The sequence below is a fragment of the Gossypium hirsutum genome, chromosome D02 (genome assembly GCF_007990345.1).
Source record: "Gossypium hirsutum isolate 1008001.06 chromosome D02, Gossypium_hirsutum_v2.1, whole genome shotgun sequence".
Taxonomy (NCBI): domain Eukaryota; kingdom Viridiplantae; phylum Streptophyta; class Magnoliopsida; order Malvales; family Malvaceae; genus Gossypium; species Gossypium hirsutum.
Window position 1 is genome coordinate 67,472,547 of NC_053438.1, and position 20,262 is coordinate 67,492,808.

Consider the following 20,262-nt stretch of genomic DNA (forward strand, 5'->3'; position numbering starts at 1 on the left):
AAAGAATATATATGATCAGAACCTATAAATTTTATTTTTTTATTTCTTTTTTTTTACTCCAGCTGAAAAATGAAGGGACGAGTGTCATTTAATTAGCGATGCACATCTACGAGAATCTTTTGTATTATCTTTTTATATATTATAATTAGACTTGTTCATGGGACGGATTTTGGGTTTGAAGAACAGCCCAAAAAATAAAATAGTTTGGATAAAATACGAGACTTGAAAAATGGGCTTGGGTAAAATTTAAAGCTTGTTTTCCATATGGGCAGGACATTGGCCAAGATTCTTTTGCTTGAGCCCGACCCAACCTGAATATATAATGTTATAAAAATATTATATTAATTATATATGTTAAATAATTATTATATATATTTATATTAAATCACTAACCCAATAATAATTAAACCCATTATTCAAAACCTAAAAGAACACTTACCTAAACAAAAAACCCAACCCAAAATATAAAATTTTAAAAATTATATTTAGTACAATAAAATATTTATTATTTTTTATTTTAATATAATAAAATATTTATGGTAATTTTTAATATATGTACTATTTAATGTCTATTTAATGTGTTAGAAAATTTTTATTTTAGCGTTTTTTGTGCATTTAGTATATTATATTTTTAAAAATTTTTATTTTAAAATAAAAACTCATTTATGAACAAGTTGGATTCGGATTTACCTTTTTTAATTTGGACTAGACATTGGCAAAAAAGTAAAATCACTATTCTGGTTGAACTGAATTGAAATTTAAAAAATTGACCTAAATACCGCTCGATTAGAACTTGATTTGACCCGACCTATGAACATTTCTAATTGATATTATTATCATAAAACATTGTCGTTAAGAGAAAAATCCACCAGTTAATTCCATTTTTGAAATTAAATAAAAAGAAGTATTGAGGTGGAAAATGGAAAATCATATAAAATTAAATATTAATAAAGAATTTCACAGGTATTTTGAGGTAAAAGGATGAGGTGGCGTGCAATAAAAATAAACATGATTCAGATGATGGCATGAAAAAAAAAAGTGAACAAAGATGCGAAACCATAATCTCAAGTGGTTCCCACTTTAATTTCATTAATTACCTTAATTAATTTTCAAAACTCCAAGTAATACCACATGTACTTATGAAATTTAAAAGTTTAATTTCGGGAACTCGTGTGTTGGCCTAATAATTAAGGTATTCATTATCTCTGAATTCAAGTCGTGTTAATCGCATTGTTGTTAGAGCTTTACACTCATTTTTATAATTAATAAAAAATTAATTTCGGATTTAATTATATAATTAAAGATTTAATTAGCTTATATGGTTGATAAAAAGTGTCTTACTTAAAAAAAAGGGTTAATTTCACCAGAGTCTTCAAATTATTACATGGGTTTTAAATTAACCCGTAAACTCTAAAATGATTCAATCAAGTCTTTAAAATATCAATTTTAGGTAATAAATACTCGTTTGAATTTGAAGTAGTCATGTTTTTTAAGCGTGTGAATTAAATTATAAATACTTATGTAATTACTACATAGATAATTTGGATCTAATGTATTAAAAAAATAGAAAATATCAATAAAATTTAGATGTCTTTTTTTTCCCAAAGAAACATGTTAATGCTATTTATCCTATAGATACAAACATGTTTACAATTTGGTCCAGAATTGAATTATCATTTAATGCTCTAATCAATCACTAGATTGATGAAAAGATCTCGTTGATATGATTTGATTATCCAATTAAAACATTTAAAAATTTAAGTTGAATCAATATTTTTGGAACTAGATCGATGATCGTATAGATTAAACTACTGATTATCGATCCGATTGATTTGTCTGGCCCATATTAATTCATGAGTCAATAGATATTTTTATCTTATTTCAGATGGAAATATGGATTAATTTTCGATCCAACCAATTTGCCGATTTGAAGTAAATTTTATTATAAATTATACTATATATAAAAGGTTGGCTAGTCTTTTCAATGGAGCTTCCGCAATTGGGCTGGACTCAACGAACTGTAATTTACCCTCCCCAATTTGAGAATTAACTTTCTTTTTTTGATTTCCCTCCCTCCAATTTCCCTTCTAGATTAATTTTGAAATGAAAAAAATCCAAAACTTGTTGATTCGGTAAAAAAGATTTATTTTTTAAATCAAATTCTGTGAAAGGAAAAACCCACAGCAGCTGCAGTGAAACTGAAACTTGAAAGCGGCCCCATTATTTTCTCTTCCTTGTTTCTTCTCCTTCTTCTTCAGCTTTATATGTTCTGGAAAATCTGATTTCATAAAGGAGGTTTGGTTTTAAGTTTCAGATTTGGGTTTTACTGAGAACATTTTAAGAAATTTTGGTGTCCAGACTTAAAAGAAAGAGCAAAGCAACCCATTTTTTTACTTCATTTTCTTTCCATTATTATTTGTATTTTCTTTGTTTGTACAACTACTGCTTCTCTACTCTTTTTTCTATTTGGGTATAAAATAATATAAATTTTCTAGAGGAAACCCAAGAAAGAAGGTTAAACAATGAAGCAATCTCTCCCAACTGTTGTCTTCTCTGTAAGTCTCTGGTTTCTGGTAAAATGTCGTTTACTCATTTTCAGTTTTTTTAATTTCATTTTTTGTTTAATTTAATGTTTCCGATCTAACAGTGGAAATTTCTCGTTTTTGCAGTCGTAGAAAGTGGTTAAAATAATGAAATGAGGATGAGATCTACGGCGTCATTTATCAATTTTTTTATTTGAATGTTTGCTATAGCCATTGCTAGGGTTTTGTCTTCTGTTTCGTTTCCGCCATGACCACCAAGCGCGCTTACAAGCTACGTATCCTTTTTTAGGGTTTCCTTTTTATGAAATTATGTTTCAGTTTGCTGTACCTGATCTGGGTTTTCCGTAATAATTGTACTGATTACCTCAAACTGATCTTTTACTGTTCCTTGCGTTTTGTTTATTCTTTAGTAATTTCACTTGGGGGTAGCCTTAACAGTTATAATGAACAGAGGAATTTGTCGCACACTCTTCAAGTGTGAATTGCCTAAAGATTGGAAGGAAATCTTCGAGGGTTCTTGTGACTGGTGGGGAAGATCACAAGGTTAATCTTTGGGCTATTGGTAAACCCAACGCCATACTGGTCAGTTTTCTCCTAGCATTTGCTCAATGCAAATTATTAATTTCGTTCCAAATTCCCTTATTGGCATTTTTTTATATATATTTTTCCTGTGTTTCTAATAACAATACTAGTAGTGTTTTCACTATCATTTATTTGCTGCAATTGATTATATGCTAACTAGGTGCTAAGGCTTTGCTTGATTGACTGAGAAGAAAATTGGAAAGATGAAAGATTGAAGAATAGAAAAATAGCAAGATAGAAAATATATTTTTCTTTTCACTTCTCTTTCTATTCATTGCTTGGTATAGCAAAAATAAGAGCAAAAAGAAAATGGAAGTTCAGAAAAATGCTTGACTTTGAATTAACTTACATCTTTCTCTCATTTTCCCTCTTTTTATCATTTTAATTTGGAATGATTTGTTTTATGTATTGAGACGGAAAATGGTCATAGCTCTTATTTTCTTTCCTCTCACTTTTCTTTCTTACCAAGTACACTCAAAATTTAATTTCTTTCCATTTTTCCATACTCTCTTTTCATCCTTTCACTTTTCCACTCAACCAAGTATAGTCTAAGGGAGGAAACATAACGTATGGTATCAAAAGTGATAAGATTAAAGAATTCTAACTTTGATAGTTCATTTTGGTGACCAATGAAGTCTTACGCTGTACATCTTGTATTTGAACTGTTATAACAGAGTTTATCCGGACATACTAGTGGGATAGATTCTGTGAGCTTTGATTCTTCAGAAGTCTTGGTAGCTGCAGGTGCTGCAAGTGGTACCATCAAACTTTGGGATTTGGAGGAGGCAAAAAGTATGCTTGTCTAATTCCATAGCCTTTTTTTTTGGTGTTATTCAAACATGTTGATGTATGTTAACTTTTGGTCTTAAATTATGTAGTACATTGATCTTTTGTTGCAATCTGATACTTTTATAGTTGTTCGGACTCTGACTGGTCATAGATCCAATTGCATCTCTGTGGATTTCCACCCCTTTGGTGAGTTCTTTGCATCTGGTTCTCTTGATACGAATCTCAAGATATGGGATATCAGAAAGAAAGGGTGTATCCACACTTACAAGGGCCATACACGAGGAGTCAATACAATCAGGTTTACACCAGATGGCCGATGGGTTGTATCTGGTGGTGAGGACAACATTGTGAAGGTCGGGGTTGCTATACTTTAGTTAATGATGATAATCCTTTTTTCACTGATGTGATCCTTTATTTCTGCACATTTTTGCTCTCCCATAATCCTTTTTCTTTTGGAATATGTGTGGGCATGGCAGGGTGAATAAACATGAATGTTTTTCATTTCTTGTCTTTTTTTTTCTGGGAATTAGAACTGAAATTAAGTTTGGAGTGAGACTGTGAAGCTGAAGATGTTGGATAGACTATCTATCTTGTTTCACACATTGTTGGATAGACTATCTATCTTGTTTCACACATTGTTTTTGATTCACAAACTCAGCCAACTTTTAAAACTTTTCTGTCTGTTTTACGGTTATGAATGCATCATTGTTTCAGTTCTTTGGTTTACTGATAATTAGGATTTGTTATATGTTGGCTATTCCATTGTTGTAAATGGTATACGTTCAGGCTGGCATAAGAGCCTGCTGTCAGTAGTCAGTACTCTTTGATAGAAAACATGACCTTACAAAAGGATTTAAATGATGTGTAGGCAGTTTGTATGCGCATGATACTTTCAAATTTAGTGTTTCAGGATAACTTTGACATTGATCCTTGTCATGTTCTACATGTCAATAGGTGTGGGATTTGACTGCCGGAAAACTATTACACGATTTCAAGTATCATGAAGGCCAAATTCAGTGCTTAGATTTCCATCCTCATGAGTTTCTATTGGCTACAGGTTGGTTCTTACCTTGTATTAAAGCAACTGTTGCTTATTGTTCATTGCCTTGAGAACTCATTCTATGATGCTGTTCTAAAATGTAATTCTTATCCTAAGATCTATTATGTTGTCTAAGGTGGTTGTGAATGTGAATCCTTCTTTGGCGCTTTGATTTTCATTATTCATCCTCTCACTTTCACAGGTTCAGCTGATCGGACTGTTAAATTTTGGGACCTTGAAACCTTTGAACTTATTGGTTCAGCTGGGCCTGAGGTACTTCCATCGGTCTTTGGTAAACTTGTTGGTTCTCTCGATCGATTTGGAGATTATATCCAGATCATAAGATCTATATTTATATTTTGAGATCATAGGATCTTTTATCTTCCTAATTTTTATGGAAAAGATACGCTTGCATGACTTTTTTCTATATACTGTAGGCCACTGGAGTCCGTTGCTTGACCTTCAGTCCTGATGGGAGGACTGTACTGTGTGGGTTGCATGAAAGTCTGAAGGTGAGATCTTTTATAGATCCAAAATCATCAATCTAAAGTGATTTACTAGGTAAAGCTCTATCTTATTCCAGTTTGCACTTCATTTTCTGTGCAACTTCTAGGTTTTCTCCTGGGAACCAATAAGATGTCATGATGGTGTGGATGTGGGATGGTCTAAATTGTCAGATCTTAATATTCATGAAGGAAAACTTCTTGGCTGCTCATATAATCAAAGCTGTGTTGGAGTATGGGTTGTAGATATCTCGGTACTGCTAAGTTTTCTACAGTTAAACTTAATCACTACATCTTTCTTAATTAACAGTCACTATGTCATGATTTTAATATTAAATTTGGTCTTTGATACAGTGTATAGAGCCATATGCTGTTGGTAATGCAAATCGTGTGAATGGTCACTTTGATCCCAAATCTAGTTCAGGTGGAAACCTCTCTGTACTGAATGAGAACGCAGCAAAACCTAGTATGGGAAGATTTTCTGTTTCACAAAATCCTGATCCTTTAGTGAAGGAAACAAAATCCCTTGGAAGGTTGTCTGTTTCACAAAACTCAGATCCTGCCAAGGAGTCCAAAAGTACGTTTACTTTTAATTTGTTAGAGTTTTGCATCTTCACTTTCCTTTCTGGTCTTGATTCTCAAAGTTTTCTTTAGAAACCATATTGTCAAGTATTCATCCTGAATCAGTTTTTGCTATCAAATTTACCTATTGAAAAGAAAAGGCAAAAGGTCTGAGGGAGACAAGTCAAGCTCATCACTGTTAACCACATGACTCTTTTTGACCAATAAAACAAAAAAGGAGAAAAAGTGGGTTGATGCAAAGCTTTCATATGGCTGAAATGATCAAACTTTCTCTTCTACTTAAATTGTGTCCTCAATTATTATTAATGTTGTTACGTGATGAACATTATGTTATTACTTTTGGCAAGCATGCAGTACTATTAGGTTAATTTGTTTAAAGGGAAAAATAATTTTTCTGGTAATGATTAATTGATAATTATCAACAAACATGCATTTTCAGCCAAATAATAAACTTAGCACTTAAAAAAGTTATGAAATATCTGGGAGTACTGTTGGGGAAGAAGGGTTGGAGGGCACCTTTTATGTATTTATCCATCTTATTTTGATTTTTGCGTAATGGTTAAAGCCCCAGGAAATGCACCTGGTATCCCTCAGAGGGTCAATTTAAACACTGCTCCAAAGACTACTCAACCAAATTCCATAACTGTTCCTACTGTAGCAGCTCCAAAGAGGAGTTCTACGAAGGCTAGTTTGGCCATCAGTGTTCCAATTTTCAACAAGTCAGATGTCATACCTGTGATTGTGCCTAGAAATGATGCTAGGTTGGATCAGGCTGCTGAATCAAGAAAAGAAGTTGGAATATCTGGGAGAAGTGTGGAGCAGGCTGCTGATTCAAGAAACGAAGTTGGAATAACTGGGAGAAATTTAGAGCCAAGTCAACTTACTGCTGAATCTAGAAAAGAAGTTGGAATAGCTGGGAAGAGTTTAGAGCCAAGCCAACCGGCTGCTGAATCTAGAAAAGAAGCTGGAATAGTCGGGAGAACTTTCGAGCAGGGAGCTGATTCCAGGAAAGAACTTGGTATTGTTGGAAGAACCATGCCATTTTCTTTGCAGTCAAAGACAAATAGTTTTCGGAAGTTTCAAAATTTCAAGGAAGACATGGACCAGCCAGCTATCTCTGCTGCCTCTGAAACTACAGGTTCTAAGGCTTCTGAATTCAACAGTGTGCTGGACAGGAGTATTTTTTCTGCTGTAAGAGGCCCTATTCAAGGAATGTCTGCTGCTGAAAGGAATATGAGGGAAGATAGGTGCATTGGCTCTGGCAAGAGTGAACCAAACTCAACAGCAGAGTTGCCTTCAAGCTACCGGGATGAAAACCGTATATTTCTAAAATTCTTAATTTACAGTTCTGCCTTTGATCATTTCATGCGTAGTTAGCTGCTTGTTCTTCCTGAATTTTTAGATCTGCTATAGTGTTTGCTTCTGACCTGAAAACTTTTATCATTAGGTGGTCAATTAGATTTTAACTGAAAATATTTCTATTGAAATTCTCATTAAAGGACTGCTTAATAGCAACCTTGAGTTTTCTTGAGACTTAATAGGAACAACTGAAAGAGTGAGATGGAAAGAACAATTAGCTGCCACTGGAGGGGGATAGAACAATGTAGTCTCATTGGTATTTTAATATGAATATGAAAAGTAACCATCAGGTTATTTCTAGTTGTTCCAGCAGAATGTTTTTTAACTAAAGAATTTACCATTTAAGAGGGATCTCTCTCACAGTGGAAACCTGTTAACTGAAGAACTATACTTATATTTGTAATTCTTCCATTCTCTGGGTAACTATATTCATATTACATTTTTAAGGCTGACAAGGTGCAGTGATGGGGAAGTAGTCTTATGAGTCTATGTCTCTCTTAGGTTGTTTTACCCTTGGGATAGCATATTTGGCCTTGATGAACTTTAATTTGGCTTAGCTACGAGGCATGCTGATTGATGCGGAACGAGCAAAACTAATGTGTGACTTCAACTTCAGTTTCTGCTATGGAATAGATTGATCTTGACTTGGCTATTGGATAATTGTTGGGGTGTGTTGTCACATTACATTACGTTCATTCTTGACTTGTTTGGTTTTTAAATTGTCTGGCTTGGGCCGGCTGTTTTGCATTTCTCTAGTTAGAATGTTGAACTATTCATGTTGAAGTTTAATTCTTTGTTTCAGATGATGCACATGTGCAAAAAACACATAGAGATACATATCCTTTAGAAAGCCTAAAAGGAGGTATATCTATTGATTGCTCGTTGATATTATAAACAATTCTATGAAGGACTGAACTCATTGTACTTGGTCAATTCTTCAGGAAGAACACGTCCAGTAGTCTTAAATTGGGAGAAAAGAGGGAGATCTTCTAATTATGATGGACCTATTATGAGTGTCTCTCCGAAGAATGCATCAATGGCAAACATGCCTTCTGTCAATGTGGTAAAAACAGATCAAATCTTGAATTTACTTTGGTTCCCTTTTCTAATATGTTCTCAAAGTTCCTGTCAATGATAACTTATGTATTCATGTTATTACTTTTTAAAGTATAAACAAAGAGGATACCCTGCATCTGTGGAAAAAGAAATGCCTTCTGCCAGTGATGGGGATGCTGTTGCAGATCTAATGGAGCAACATGATCAATTCATTAGTTCCATGCAATCTCGTTTAGCTAAATTACAGGTGATCCCTAAGAACATAGAAGGCATGCTAATGGGTTTTTTTTATGTGTTTGTTTGTTCACTTTATAGTACAATGTCTGCAATATGGTCAACTTTCATTGAAGATTGCTGAGCCTTGCTTTTATTGGTTATAGGCTGTTCATCGGTATTGGGAAAGAAAAGACATAAAGGGGGCAATTGGTGCAATTGAAAAGATGGCTGATCATGCTGTAAGCACTTTATGTTTGTTAATTCATCTATCCCGTGTTTAACTTTCATGTGAATGAAACATATTTAAGAGCCACTTCCTTTTCTTTATGATGGAAATTGCAGGTGCTTGCTGATGTGATGAGCATTGTCATTGAGAAAATGGACATCGTCACATTGGACATTTGCACTTGTCTTCTGCCACTTCTGTCTGGTCTCCTTGGTAGTGATATGGATAGGTAAGAACAGTGTCATAATCTTTTCATTTTTGTAGTCAATAGGCTTGGGATTTTTGTTATACATTTGTTCCGGAAAAATCAATTGCTTTCAGTAGTATTTCGATCAACCTTATTACATGAGTTAGTAATAAACTAACGCCACTTGGTAATTTTAGCCAATCACATGAATTGTTTTGAGCAAAGGAAAGGAATTTTTTTTACTTTTTTTGAAGAGGTTTTTTTTTTCTATGGTTTTACTCATACTTCTAAGTTTAAGTTTACATTTATACTAATTATTCTTTATGTTATGACACTATTTTAATACTTATGTAATAATTAAGCTTTTCCTTGTGTTAATACACTAATGTTATGTTTGGTAGGAGTGTTATTTTTTCACTATTTTTTAGTATATGAGTTAGCAATAAACTAATTTCAATTTGTAATTTTTAGCCACTCACATGGCTTGTTTTGGGAAAAAAGGAGGAAAATCTTTTGCATATTTTGAAGAGGTTTTAGTATTTACCAGAGTTTTTACTCATCTTTTTAATTTTAAGTTTAAATTTGTACTAACCATTTTTTTATGTGTATCTATTTTAATACATAGATAATAAATAAGCTTTTTTCTCATGTTATTACATGAGTAACTAAAGAAGTCATAAATAACTAGACGATGCATTAATGTGGTAAAAATGATATATTCCCTTTGTTCCCTAAATTTGTCATATTCTGATTTTTAGTGGTCAAAATGTTTTAACTTTGACCTCTTATTTTTTAAAATTTATTATGGATAATAAAAAATTTAAAAATATACCATATAAAATTTCAATAAAGTAGTTTTGAAAATATTTTTGTATAAAATTTAATTAATTAAAATATTTAAAATAATTGAGGTCAAAGTTTAAAAAGTTTGACCTAAAAATGTCAACTTTGACTGGGACAAAGGGAGTAGCATTTTAGTTTCTTGGTTCCTAAAACTTCTGATGGTGTTAGTTGCATCCACCTATAAAGTTTAACTGCGAGTCTTTTGCAGGCATTTGAGCATCTGTCTGGACATGCTGCTTAAGCTGGTCAGGGTATTTGGTTCCATGATATATTCAACCATATCTGCTTCTACACCTGTTGGTGTAGACATCGAGGCAGAACAAAGGTGTCTCTGCTTACTTCCTAACTTCAAATTTAATGTTTGAATATTCAGTTATTGGACTGTTAACCGAAATTGCATGCTGCTGATTGTCCTAGGTTTGAGCGTTGCAACCTCTGCTTTATAGAACTCGAAAAAGTAAAACGCTGTCTGCCTACTCTTACCAGGTGACTACTATGGTGGTTAATTAATGGGGTTTAATCATATGCAACTGTTCTATACCGTTTGACTTATTTCCCGCGATATTTTCTTCTTTGTTTCCTTGTTCTCCGTAGAAGAGGGGGATCAGTTGCAAAATCTTCCCAGGAATTGAACCTAGCACTTCAATAAGTATCATGACTGAAATCAACATATTGAATACACGCACTAACTTATTATTTGCTTTCAACGGGATTGAATTCTGTAAGTTGCCTCGGAAAGCATGATTCGGCACGTACATACTGGCCAAGCAGCAACCACTACTTCGATGCATATAGTCTCATCAAGTCCTGCTGCACCCTGTACATGTTAAATACCGGTCTAAGTGGAGACCTTTTAACTGGTAAGTAAAGCTGATTCTACTCGCATTGATTGATTTAAGTGGGAAGACTTGAAGGCTAATTGTGTTTGATTACTTTGCTGCTGGTTTCTGCAAAGTTTTTTTTTTTTTTTCAAACTCAGTGAATACAATTGCCAACCACTGTATCACACATTCTAACCCAATATGATGAACATCAATTTGTACCTTATGACTCTCGTATGTAATATATATTTATATTGTTATGAATATACACGTGTCCAAAAGATGGGACTGCAGATATTTGGGTTCATAATTTTGTCTTCAGATATTTGGGAAGGTCTTGAAAATGAAACCAGGTATCGTAAATCTAACCGCCTGTCTCAGTTTGTGTAATGCTTTTCATGTCAACGGAGTTTCTGTTTCCAACATAAAAAAAATAACAGCTCTTCTCACCTCAAGTTGAGCTTAAGCAAATAATTGACCGTCTCATCTCTGTATGGAAATCAAGTTGGTCCCTATCAAAATTTGGTGCTTGTACTTTATGAAAATTAAAAAGTTAGTACAATTGTTAATGGTTGATATTTACTAATTTGTTGAGTTATTGAATTTTTGCTAATTATTTTCATATAAATTATTTTGCCAAACTTAATAAATTAAACTAGAGGAGTTCGCTAGGTGGGTCGCAACCTACAACTTTTTAAATTTCTTTCAAGTCCCATTCAAGCACCTATGCAGGTCTGAATACCATTAAATAATTTGTTTTGCTATTTTTTAATAGCACTAAAGTTCTTTCATTACTAAATCTATTAGTTTAACTATGACATGTCAAATCTTATATGGTATAATTTAAAATACAAATTTGAAAGAAAAGTAGAATGCTACTGTGTAATTTTTAAAAGTTAAAACTAAAAATAAAGTAAAAAAAAAGAGAGAGCTTATAATAAAGCTTTTGTAAAAGCTTCGAAAACTTCAAAATCAAGATTTTTATGACATCTATTTTTATGATATTTGTTTTTTTTAACTTTAAATTTTAAATTATGTCACATAAGATTTAACATCATTAATCAGTTACAATTTTAGTAATGGAAAAACTTTATTTATATAACCTTAAAAGTTTAAGGAAATAATTAGAATGTTTTCAATTTTGAAGATTAAAAATTTAGAATGAATGTTTGTATGGTTGAGTTTAACTCTCAAAACTAAATAAAATATTTTATAATTATATTTAAATAAAATATATTTATTAAATAGTAAGTTAAATTTGAGTAAACTTGGTTTAGAGATTACCTTCTCCAAGACCAACCCAAACGAGCCGCACTTACTAACCGGACCATCGAATACATTTTAGGGTAAATTCCTCCAAGGTCATTAAATTATTGGTCAATTTACGTTTTGACCACTCAACTTCAAAGAGTTAGAAACTGGTCATTGAACTATTCCAAAGATTTCATATAAGTCACTGAACTATTTGAAATTTTTTATTTAAATCACCGAGATGTTAATTTTTTTAAAGAAAATTCAGTCAATGAGCTCCAAGCGATGATTCGACGATCGATATAGTGGATTGGTAACCATCAACAAGCAAAAGAATATACCTTAGATCCAAGCCAATCTGACAACCAGTATCAAAGATCAGAGAAAAAAACTATTTGGATTTTGGTTCAATGACTCGTGATGCTCAAAGTTGTTTCATAGAAAAAAAACTGAACTATAGAACAAAAAAGGAGTAAGAGCTTTTGATTGGTGCAGACAGTGCAAAATAAAGAAGGCCATACAATAACAGTTTTAATACCCCAGTGACTTAAATGAATACTTATAAATAGTTCTATAACAATTTTGTAACTTTTTAAAGTTGAGTGACAAAAACGTAAACTTACTAATAGTTTAGTAACCCTATTTGTAGTTTATCCTAAAATTTATTAGATCAAAATATCATGTTAGGAAATATCTTTTCTTTTTAAGTTGTTTAAATCAGATTGGTTGGCTCGAAAATCAACTAAGAACTAGTCTGAAGAAGATTATTAAATTGATTGATTTGGAAATTAATACAAACTAATTGAAACAAGCAAAAAATTGAATAAACCAAATTTTTAATATATTATTACTTTTTATAAATTTAACCGACTAGATGAACCGATCGAATAATTTAAACCAGTTAAATCGATAAATTAATATATTATCTTATTCGAAAGAGGGTCCAAGGATGGACCATAGACGGAGTGAAGAATCAGCCTCCAAATGGCACATACCTCTTAAGCCAAATCCGTCATCATCATATGAACCCATTTGGTGATGTCAGCATTATTAGAGTTGTCTATGGTACTAATTCACCTAGCTTATTTTTTATTTGGGGTTTGATGTATTTTCTAAATAAATTTTCGGATTTATATTTTTATTCAAATCGTTTTCGAGCTAGCATTTGGTATTAACGGTGATATAATAAATCTTTTTTTTTACAAATGAAAAGGAAATATATCAAAATTGGAAAAATAGCATTTCTGGATAAGGCTTTGGATTTTGAATATTTAATTTTCCATTCTATCTATTTCTATTTCAATTTTAAAATTCATTAATCCAAATAAAAAAACAATACGTTAAATAACATGCTTATAAATACCCGTAATTCCACCTTAAAATAAAATTTAAAATTTTCTTCAACCATTTTCATCAGGATCTGATTCAGGTGCTGTTTTTTTAAAAAAAATAAAAAATTAAAAGCATCACGTTTTTTTTCTTTTTTAATCCGTGACTCTTTGTTTTTATGAATCAAAACTGAGTTTGTTTGTCTCTGTTTGCAAAAACCAGAACCGTCCAATTGCTAAATTCTAAAATCAGTAGGCTTCGAGTCACCTCGTTTAACTCAATTTTGTTGTCATCCATTATAGCTCGATACAAGGTTGATTCATGGATTAAAAGAGGAAAAAGTACAGGTCGCAAAGGATCGAAGAGAGAAGGTGGAGAAGAAATCAAATGTTGTTTGTACGGTTTGGCATTAGAGAAATTTATATATGTTTTTAAGTGATATAATTAAAGAGTTTGGCATATGTACGAACAGCTGGTGTGTTTTCATTAACTAATCCTGTTATTGCTACGACAAATTGAGCACATATTCATCGATTCGACAATGTCGGTGTTCTCTCCTTGGGATTTGCCGTTCCCGTATGCTTCAAACCACTCGAATCTTCAATGCTTTCTTCGGTGCATCACTCCCGTTGTTCCTACTCGATTGCTACCTAAGGTACTACAATACTTTCAATTTCCCTCTCTCTTATGTGTATATTATTTTCACTAAATTCAAGAAAAAGTAATATAATAATCATCGGACTTGAGTTTTTAATGTATTTTAAATTCTTTTTAATTAAATAATTAAATTCTTGATTTTGACTGTTCATAGAATTTACTAATTAAATAAATGTAATACAAAAACGTAATTCTTTTGGAAATTTGGTTTTTAATGTTAATCGGCAGAAATGTAATGAAGATTCAAATTGTGGCAATTTGGAAACAAATGAGAAAGAAAGAGATGAAGAAGGGTACAGTTTGAGTGAGGTTTGGGAGTCATATAGCGAGTGGAGTGCTTATGGTGTTGATGTCCCAATTGTGGTGAACAATGGCGACTGTGTCGTTCAGTACTATTCTCCTTCATTATCAGCTATGCAAATATACACTTTCAAACCCTCTTCTTCCTCATTCAGGTCTCTCTTTTTTTTTTCTTTTAGTTTTGTTATTAGTTCTTGTGGTTTGTTGCATGCGTAAATTTGTGAATTTAGTACTTATATTTTAATTTAATCAATTTTAATTTTTATATTGTTGAAATTCGATCCTAAGCTAAACAGGTAAATTCATTAGGTCAAATTCTACTATTAATCCTATATTATTTAGTATATGTTCTTTACTTTGATCATTTTCAATCTTTAAGTTTTTATACTTTAAAGGGTAATTGTTAAATTTATTAACTTAATAATTTGTGAAATTATATAAAAATAGCAAAGCAAACATTGTATTACACATGTAAATATACTTGTTGTGTATGATTTTTGAAATATCATAATTTAATGGCTATTATTCCTGTAAATTTTAAAATTGGAAAACTACATGATTAAAAATAGCGAAATTAGAGTAGTTACTAAATTCACAATTTGACCTTTTATATGACTAATTTTATTGCTTTTTTTCTTTCTCGCTTCTCATCCCTTTTGGCTAACTGTAGAGGGCTGGGAAACATGGTGAAACCTGAAAACGTCTCTTGTTGTAATGATGATGATGATGATGATGATGGCGGCGGCAGGAGCGAAATTTACAACTCCTCAGCTTCAAGCAATGACTCGTGTTTGAGTTCCGAGGCCGCTTGGGACGAGGATTCCACTCAAACAAATACAATGGATCAATATGGCTACTTGTACTATCAATACAACGAGATGGCGAGTCCTTATGATCGAGTTCCCCTTCAAGTAAAGGTGAGTCCGAAGTTGTTTTTCATTAGCCAATTCCCACTTTTTTGAAATCACTGAAAGGTTAGTGTTGAGAGCTTGTTTGAAACAGATGAATGAGTTGGGCAAACATTATCCGGGTTTATTTGATCTTCGGAGCACCGAAATTTCACCTTATAGTTGGATGGCTATAGCTTGGTATGTTCCATTCATCTCCTTTCCTTTTTGCATCATTGATTTAAGATATATGTTATTTTGATAATGTTAAAAGTATACATTCTCAAAATATATTCGGACATAAATATGAGCTATAATTTAATTATTAGACTTATTCAAAGTCAAATAAATTTAAGTATAGATAAATAATTATTGATCTTTGACCAATTCGATAATTATTAATTTTGAAAATAAATATATGAATTTTTTTAAAAAGAAAATTTAATTTGTTTTTATATCAAATAAGTAATAAGTTCTAGTGGCAAAATGGTGTTTGGAAAAAAAAGTTAAATCAAAATTGAATAGAGGCTTGCTTGTCCCATGTATAAGAGAGATTCCCATTTGATTTTATTAGACTAGATTTGTCTAAAGGTCAGGAAGTCCTCTTAATCCAGCTTAACCTAGCTTTGATCCAGCTTAAAATACTATTTATTAATTAAAATTTTATATTTATTTGTAAAATATTATTTAAACAGTCTTTAAATTTTTTTAATATAAAAGATGAAAAATTGAAATTAATTCAACAAGTTGAGCAAACCAGAAAAGGCCTAGGTGAAAAATTGAGCTGTGATTAACTTTATCCATGAACCGTCCAAAGTATTTTGAGTATATTCGAATGCGAGATATATACTCGTATTTATGAATCTAGTGAAGTCTAAAAATGGTTTGCTTATGTTTGATTAGGTATCCAGTGTATCAAATTCCAATGGCAACGAATGTGAAAGAACTGTCGGCCTGTTTCCTTACCTACCATCCATTGTCAGGTACATATAATCAAAGCAACTGCTACAATTAATCCAATGTTTTTTGTTGTTGTTGTTAATTTCAATCTTGTCTGGTATGAGATCTTCTTTTTTTGGATTTGGGGTTTTGATCAGGTTCAAGAACAGGCAGCAACAAAGAAGAAATTTCACTCCCTCCATTTGCAGTGGTTACTTACAAGCTGTTTGGAACATTGTGGATCAACCCTGAAACATCAGACAAGGACACCATTATATGTCAACAAACAGCTGCTTGCAATTGGTTGAGACAACTTCAATTCCAGCACCATGACTTCAACTTCTTCATGTCTCGTCAGTTCCAAAATCCCTAATGTTAACCCTAGTCATAGTTTCTTTTTCTTTTTCTTTTTTACAAAGGAGGCCACAATTCAAGAGATCGATTAAGAATTGCATTCATAAGCATTTTAGGCATTTCCACAGTTTTGTTTTACCAGTAATCTTGGGGTCAGTAACAATGGATAAATGGGGTTTGGATTCTGTATGTATAATATATATATGCATATAGATAGTGAAAGGTTATTGCTGGTTTAAGTGAAAAACATTTCCAGTTCAATACCAATGAAACAATATCTTTCTATTGAACTACAAGCATCCATTGATAGCAGCAGTACCAGTTTATATGGGAATCATCACTTTAAAAGGTTGAAAATGGAGGGAATAAAAAGCAGGATCCATGATTTTACATCTACATCCTAGAGTCTATCAGTGTTTACATGAGTCGCAACCGAAGACGTATCTAACCTTCTAGTTTTCTGACAATTCTGGATCAATGTTTGGTTCAGATTTTGAAGTACTTGTAGCCGTAGTCGGGGTTTGTCATACCCTCTTCCCAATCACCCATCTGGTGACCACCGAAAACTATCTGTTGAATGCCTAAATAACTGCCATAAAAGAAAAAAAGGGACCAATGTAGACATATTCACCATGAAATTTGATATATATATATATTCTTTTACGTATTAGTATCATTTAAACTTACTCTGCACTTAACACTGTCATGCAGTTGAGGAGAACATCAATGGATAAGAAATCCGAGGTACCAAGGTCTACCCTGTAATGTCATCGTGTAAATTAGTCATATTATTCCATGAGAAAGAGCAATAAGAAGCTAAAATGAAAACTGCAGATTGAACATCAGAAATCATACCAAACACGGCCCCAGTTGTCTTGAAACTCAACGTCACTGATATCATGGAACGATGATGGCATCACATTAAAACCCTTATCTGCATCATAGAGGGGATCATACTCCATTGAAGCATTTCCCACCTGTCATCAATATGAATCAAGAAGCTTATTTTCTCTTATGAATCAAGACCTGGTCAAAGTTAAGAAAATGGAGAGCAAAGGCAACCATTGCCAAACCTGCAAATTAGAGGAATTAAAGGCACCCAAGCGTCCCATGACATACCATGACTGAATAACCTGCATGTATATCAAATTCAGTGAACATAAATTGTTTGTACGTAACAGATAATACACAAAACAAGAGCAAATACAAAAAGGATTCTTCTAAAATTAAATAAATTCAGCACCAATTTGCCAGAAGAAGGAATCAGAAGGAGAATGAGGCTTTGCTTACACTGCCAATGAGATTGACTTCTCTGTCGGAAGGTGATCCGTATAACTCGAACCATATATAGGAATCAAGTGGATTAAAACTGAATAGCCATAAAAATTGAAAGTTAGAGAAACATCAGCTACTTCATACAACTTTGAAACTAAGGGGTAAATTAGTTTAATCATACAGCAAGAGCTTATTGCTCTAAGTTGTTCGTTTCTAACTACATTTTACTATCATGGATAAACTAATAGTGTAGAAGGCATACTCTCGGAAGGTGACTTTAAAAGCAAGCAAAGAGCCCGTCTTTTTCTTGTTAAAATCTCTACCCTTTTTCCTAACACGCTCTTCAATCTACAAAACATAGACCAGAAAACTCATTAGAATATCAGATTATAGATGATTAAGCTGAGGAAATGAAGAAAGGGAATAGGAAAAGGGTGTTAACGAACTCGTTTCCTCATTTGCTCAGGGTCGCCAATGCTATCACCAAGAACCGCTCGTAGTTCCTCATCGTCTTTGCAAGCGTTTTCGAGTACCCTGTTTTTAATGCCGAAAAAGAGAAAACAAACAAAATAAATTCACAGAGGCAATAAGTCGAACAGGTAGAATGCATCGTATATGTATATAAAAGAAGACGAAAGTGACGAGTACTTGGCCCATGATGGATAATTGTGAAGCCTGTCGAACTCTCGTTTCCTCTTCTCTTCACGTATCTTGAGAAGTCTCCTCCCTCTCGCTGTCGTTCCCGACCCTTTAACGTCGCTTGTGCTTGAAACGCTAACAGTCGAATTGCTATCCTCAGCTGCTGCTGCAGCTCGGATTCGAAGAATGGGTGTTTTGTTTTTGTCGTCGTCGTTGTTTAGAATCGGATATGAAGGAAAAGAAGAAATAGGAAATGACTGCCTCGCTAAAACTTGACGAAGAAGATGATGGCGGGTTTCAATTTTACTTGTATTTGGATTGCAAAAAAACCCTTTCACTGCCATGCTCATCTTTCAATCACCGTTGCAAAGTTTTCTCCAGTGTTTATTGATCATTGAGGATAATGAAAAAGATTTTCGGCCTTTTCACTGTAAATATAATAAAATCAGCATATTTTCCTGATTTTACGAAATAAAGGTCATTTTACCTTCTTTATAGGTTAAATTCTGCTATTAGTCTATATACTTTGTGAAAGTTGTTGATTTAGTCCCTGTACTTTTCTAATTGACAATTAGTCCCTATACTTTGCAGATTTTAAATTAGTCCTAATCCAAACATTAGCAGTTAAATCCTTTTGGTTAAATTCAATTACTAGTATTATATCGTGCATATAGTTGTAGATTTAATTCATATTTTTTAATTGAATCATTTTAAGTCCCTATACTTTTTCGAATTTTGAAACTTTAGTTTTAACGCAAACGACTACCGTTAATCCATTAATTGTATTTTTAGTGAGTAATATAAATAAATAACAAGCCGGTATGGCATTACACATGTAATATATTTGTCACGTCATATTTTGAAAATAGAAAATTTTAATGAATTTAATAGTTATTTTTTTGGTGAGAACTAAAATTTAAAATTTAAGAAGTACAAAAACTAAAAACAATCAAATTAAAATGCAAATATTAAATCTATAACTTTCATAAAGTATAAGGACTAATAACAAATTTTAACCTTAATTATATTACATACATCGATTTTTAAGTAATTAAAAATGTTTAACTATGTGTAAAAAATATTTAATCATCAAATATAGTTTTAAAGAAAACATATTTAGTACACTGCAAGGGTAAGGTGATGACAAGTGTGCAATAGGATACAGTAAAATATTTAAAAAAATATCTATAATATATATAAAAGCATGAGTTTAGAAAGACTTGACCGAGTATATTTTATTTTCCATCATATTATTAATTTAATTTTAAAAATAATTATAATTTAATTTAAACTTATTAGTACAAAAATGGTTCTAATTTTAAAATAGAGTTATTAATTAAATAAAATTCTAAGCATAAAATATAAGAAAATTTGTGATAATTATAATTTATTTTACAATTATTAGTTAAAATTTTTGAGGAAAAAATTGGGTTTATTTTATTTTATTTTTCTTTAAAAAATTGTGCTAATTTTATTTATATAAAATAGTGTTATTATCTAAATAGAACTCTAAGCATCTTAATTATCATTTAATTAATATTAGGGTAATTAATTAATATTTAGGTGTGTTTGATAAACCATTAAATTAGATAAGTAGCTAGGCAACTACTTATCACTTAATGTAGAAAATATTAAATCAAGTTTATTTCATTAAAAATTGAAATAAATTATCTTTTAAAAAAAAAGGAGAGATATTCAAATTACCATAATTATTTTAATAACATTAACATTAGAAATAAATATTCTTTTAAAAATCAATATTTACTTTTATCAAACAACATAATTATATTTTGTCTTCTTTTTTTTAACCATTATGCAACTTAACCCCTTTTTTTTAAATTAATATTATAATTTACTTTTTTTATATAATTTTAAGTTTGTATAT

At 31.8% G+C, this 20,262-nt stretch overlaps 3 protein-coding genes across 8 annotated transcripts; 2 read left to right on the forward strand and 1 right to left on the reverse strand.

Annotated features, from left to right (window-relative positions):
- Positions 1-1,991: 1,991 nt before the first annotated feature.
- On the forward strand, positions 1,992-11,010 carry LOC107908996 (katanin p80 WD40 repeat-containing subunit B1 homolog KTN80.3). Of its 5 annotated transcripts, none has more exons than XM_016836342.2 (19): positions 1,992-2,555; positions 2,670-2,818; positions 2,995-3,125; positions 3,800-3,917; positions 4,041-4,267; positions 4,869-4,971; positions 5,156-5,226; positions 5,391-5,465; positions 5,567-5,710; positions 5,811-6,033; positions 6,604-7,356; positions 8,200-8,259; positions 8,339-8,460; positions 8,566-8,700; positions 8,834-8,908; positions 9,012-9,124; positions 10,134-10,250; positions 10,343-10,411; positions 10,520-11,010. In XM_016836342.2, the coding sequence occupies exons 2-19, from the start codon at positions 2,791-2,793 to the stop codon at positions 10,572-10,574; spliced, it is 2,619 nt and encodes an 872-aa protein (XP_016691831.1). In that variant the 5' UTR covers positions 1,992-2,555; positions 2,670-2,790; the 3' UTR covers positions 10,575-11,010. The 5 variants fall into 5 exon arrangements, with proteins under 5 accessions (XP_016691831.1, XP_016691833.1, XP_016691834.1 ...); XM_016836344.2 differs by having other exon boundaries at positions 10,523-11,010; XM_016836343.2 differs by having other exon boundaries at positions 2,019-2,573.
- A 2,407-nt stretch (positions 11,011-13,417) lies between these two features.
- LOC107908994 (uncharacterized) lies at positions 13,418-16,710 on the forward strand. The gene is made up of 6 exons (XM_016836338.2): positions 13,418-13,981; positions 14,212-14,438; positions 14,954-15,200; positions 15,286-15,371; positions 16,074-16,153; positions 16,268-16,710. The coding sequence occupies exons 1-6, from the start codon at positions 13,868-13,870 to the stop codon at positions 16,480-16,482; spliced, it is 969 nt and encodes a 322-aa protein (XP_016691827.1). The 5' UTR covers positions 13,418-13,867; the 3' UTR covers positions 16,483-16,710.
- LOC107908995 (uncharacterized) lies at positions 16,044-18,865 on the reverse strand. Of its 2 annotated transcripts, XM_016836341.2 has the most exons (9): positions 18,387-18,865; positions 18,185-18,272; positions 18,001-18,086; positions 17,754-17,832; positions 17,537-17,596; positions 17,319-17,440; positions 17,151-17,222; positions 16,913-17,052; positions 16,044-16,357 (listed from the first exon to the last, which is right to left on the reverse strand). In XM_016836341.2, the coding sequence occupies exons 1-8, from the start codon at positions 18,725-18,727 to the stop codon at positions 16,950-16,952; spliced, it is 951 nt and encodes a 316-aa protein (XP_016691830.1). In that variant the 5' UTR covers positions 18,728-18,865; the 3' UTR covers positions 16,044-16,357; positions 16,913-16,949. The 2 variants fall into 2 exon arrangements, with proteins under 2 accessions (XP_016691830.1, XP_016691829.1); XM_016836340.2 differs by lacking the exon at positions 16,044-16,357 and having other exon boundaries at positions 16,720-17,052.
- Positions 18,866-20,262: the final 1,397 nt, after the last annotated feature.

What these genes read in the sequence shown, in the direction of transcription:
- LOC107908996 (XM_016836342.2), top strand. Translation starts at nt 2,791, where the DNA reads ATGACCACCAAGCGCGCTTACAAGCTAC. An exon ending in GGTTGCATGAAAGTCTGAAG is followed by an intron (nt 5,466 to 5,566) that starts GTGAGATCTTTT and finishes TGCAACTTCTAG; the next exon opens with GTTTTCTCCTGGGAACCAAT. An exon ending in CTCGTTTAGCTAAATTACAG is followed by an intron (nt 8,701 to 8,833) that starts GTGATCCCTAAG and finishes TATTGGTTATAG; the next exon opens with GCTGTTCATCGGTATTGGGA.
- LOC107908994 (XM_016836338.2), top strand. Translation starts at nt 13,868, where the DNA reads ATGTCGGTGTTCTCTCCTTGGGATTTGCCGTTCCCGTATGCTTCAAAC. An exon ending in CCCTCTTCTTCCTCATTCAG is followed by an intron (nt 14,439 to 14,953) that starts GTCTCTCTTTTT and finishes GGCTAACTGTAG; the next exon opens with AGGGCTGGGAAACATGGTGA. An exon ending in TACCTACCATCCATTGTCAG is followed by an intron (nt 16,154 to 16,267) that starts GTACATATAATC and finishes GGTTTTGATCAG; the next exon opens with GTTCAAGAACAGGCAGCAAC.
- LOC107908995 (XM_016836341.2), bottom strand. Translation starts at nt 18,727, where the DNA reads ATGAGCATGGCAGTGAAAGGGTTTTTTTGCAATCCAAATACAAGTAAA. An exon ending in AAGTCAATCTCATTGGCAGT is followed by an intron (nt 17,597 to 17,753) that starts GTAAGCAAAGCC and finishes ATATACATGCAG; the next exon opens with GTTATTCAGTCATGGTATGT. An exon ending in GACAACTGGGGCCGTGTTTG is followed by an intron (nt 17,223 to 17,318) that starts GTATGATTTCTG and finishes ATGACATTACAG; the next exon opens with GGTAGACCTTGGTACCTCGG.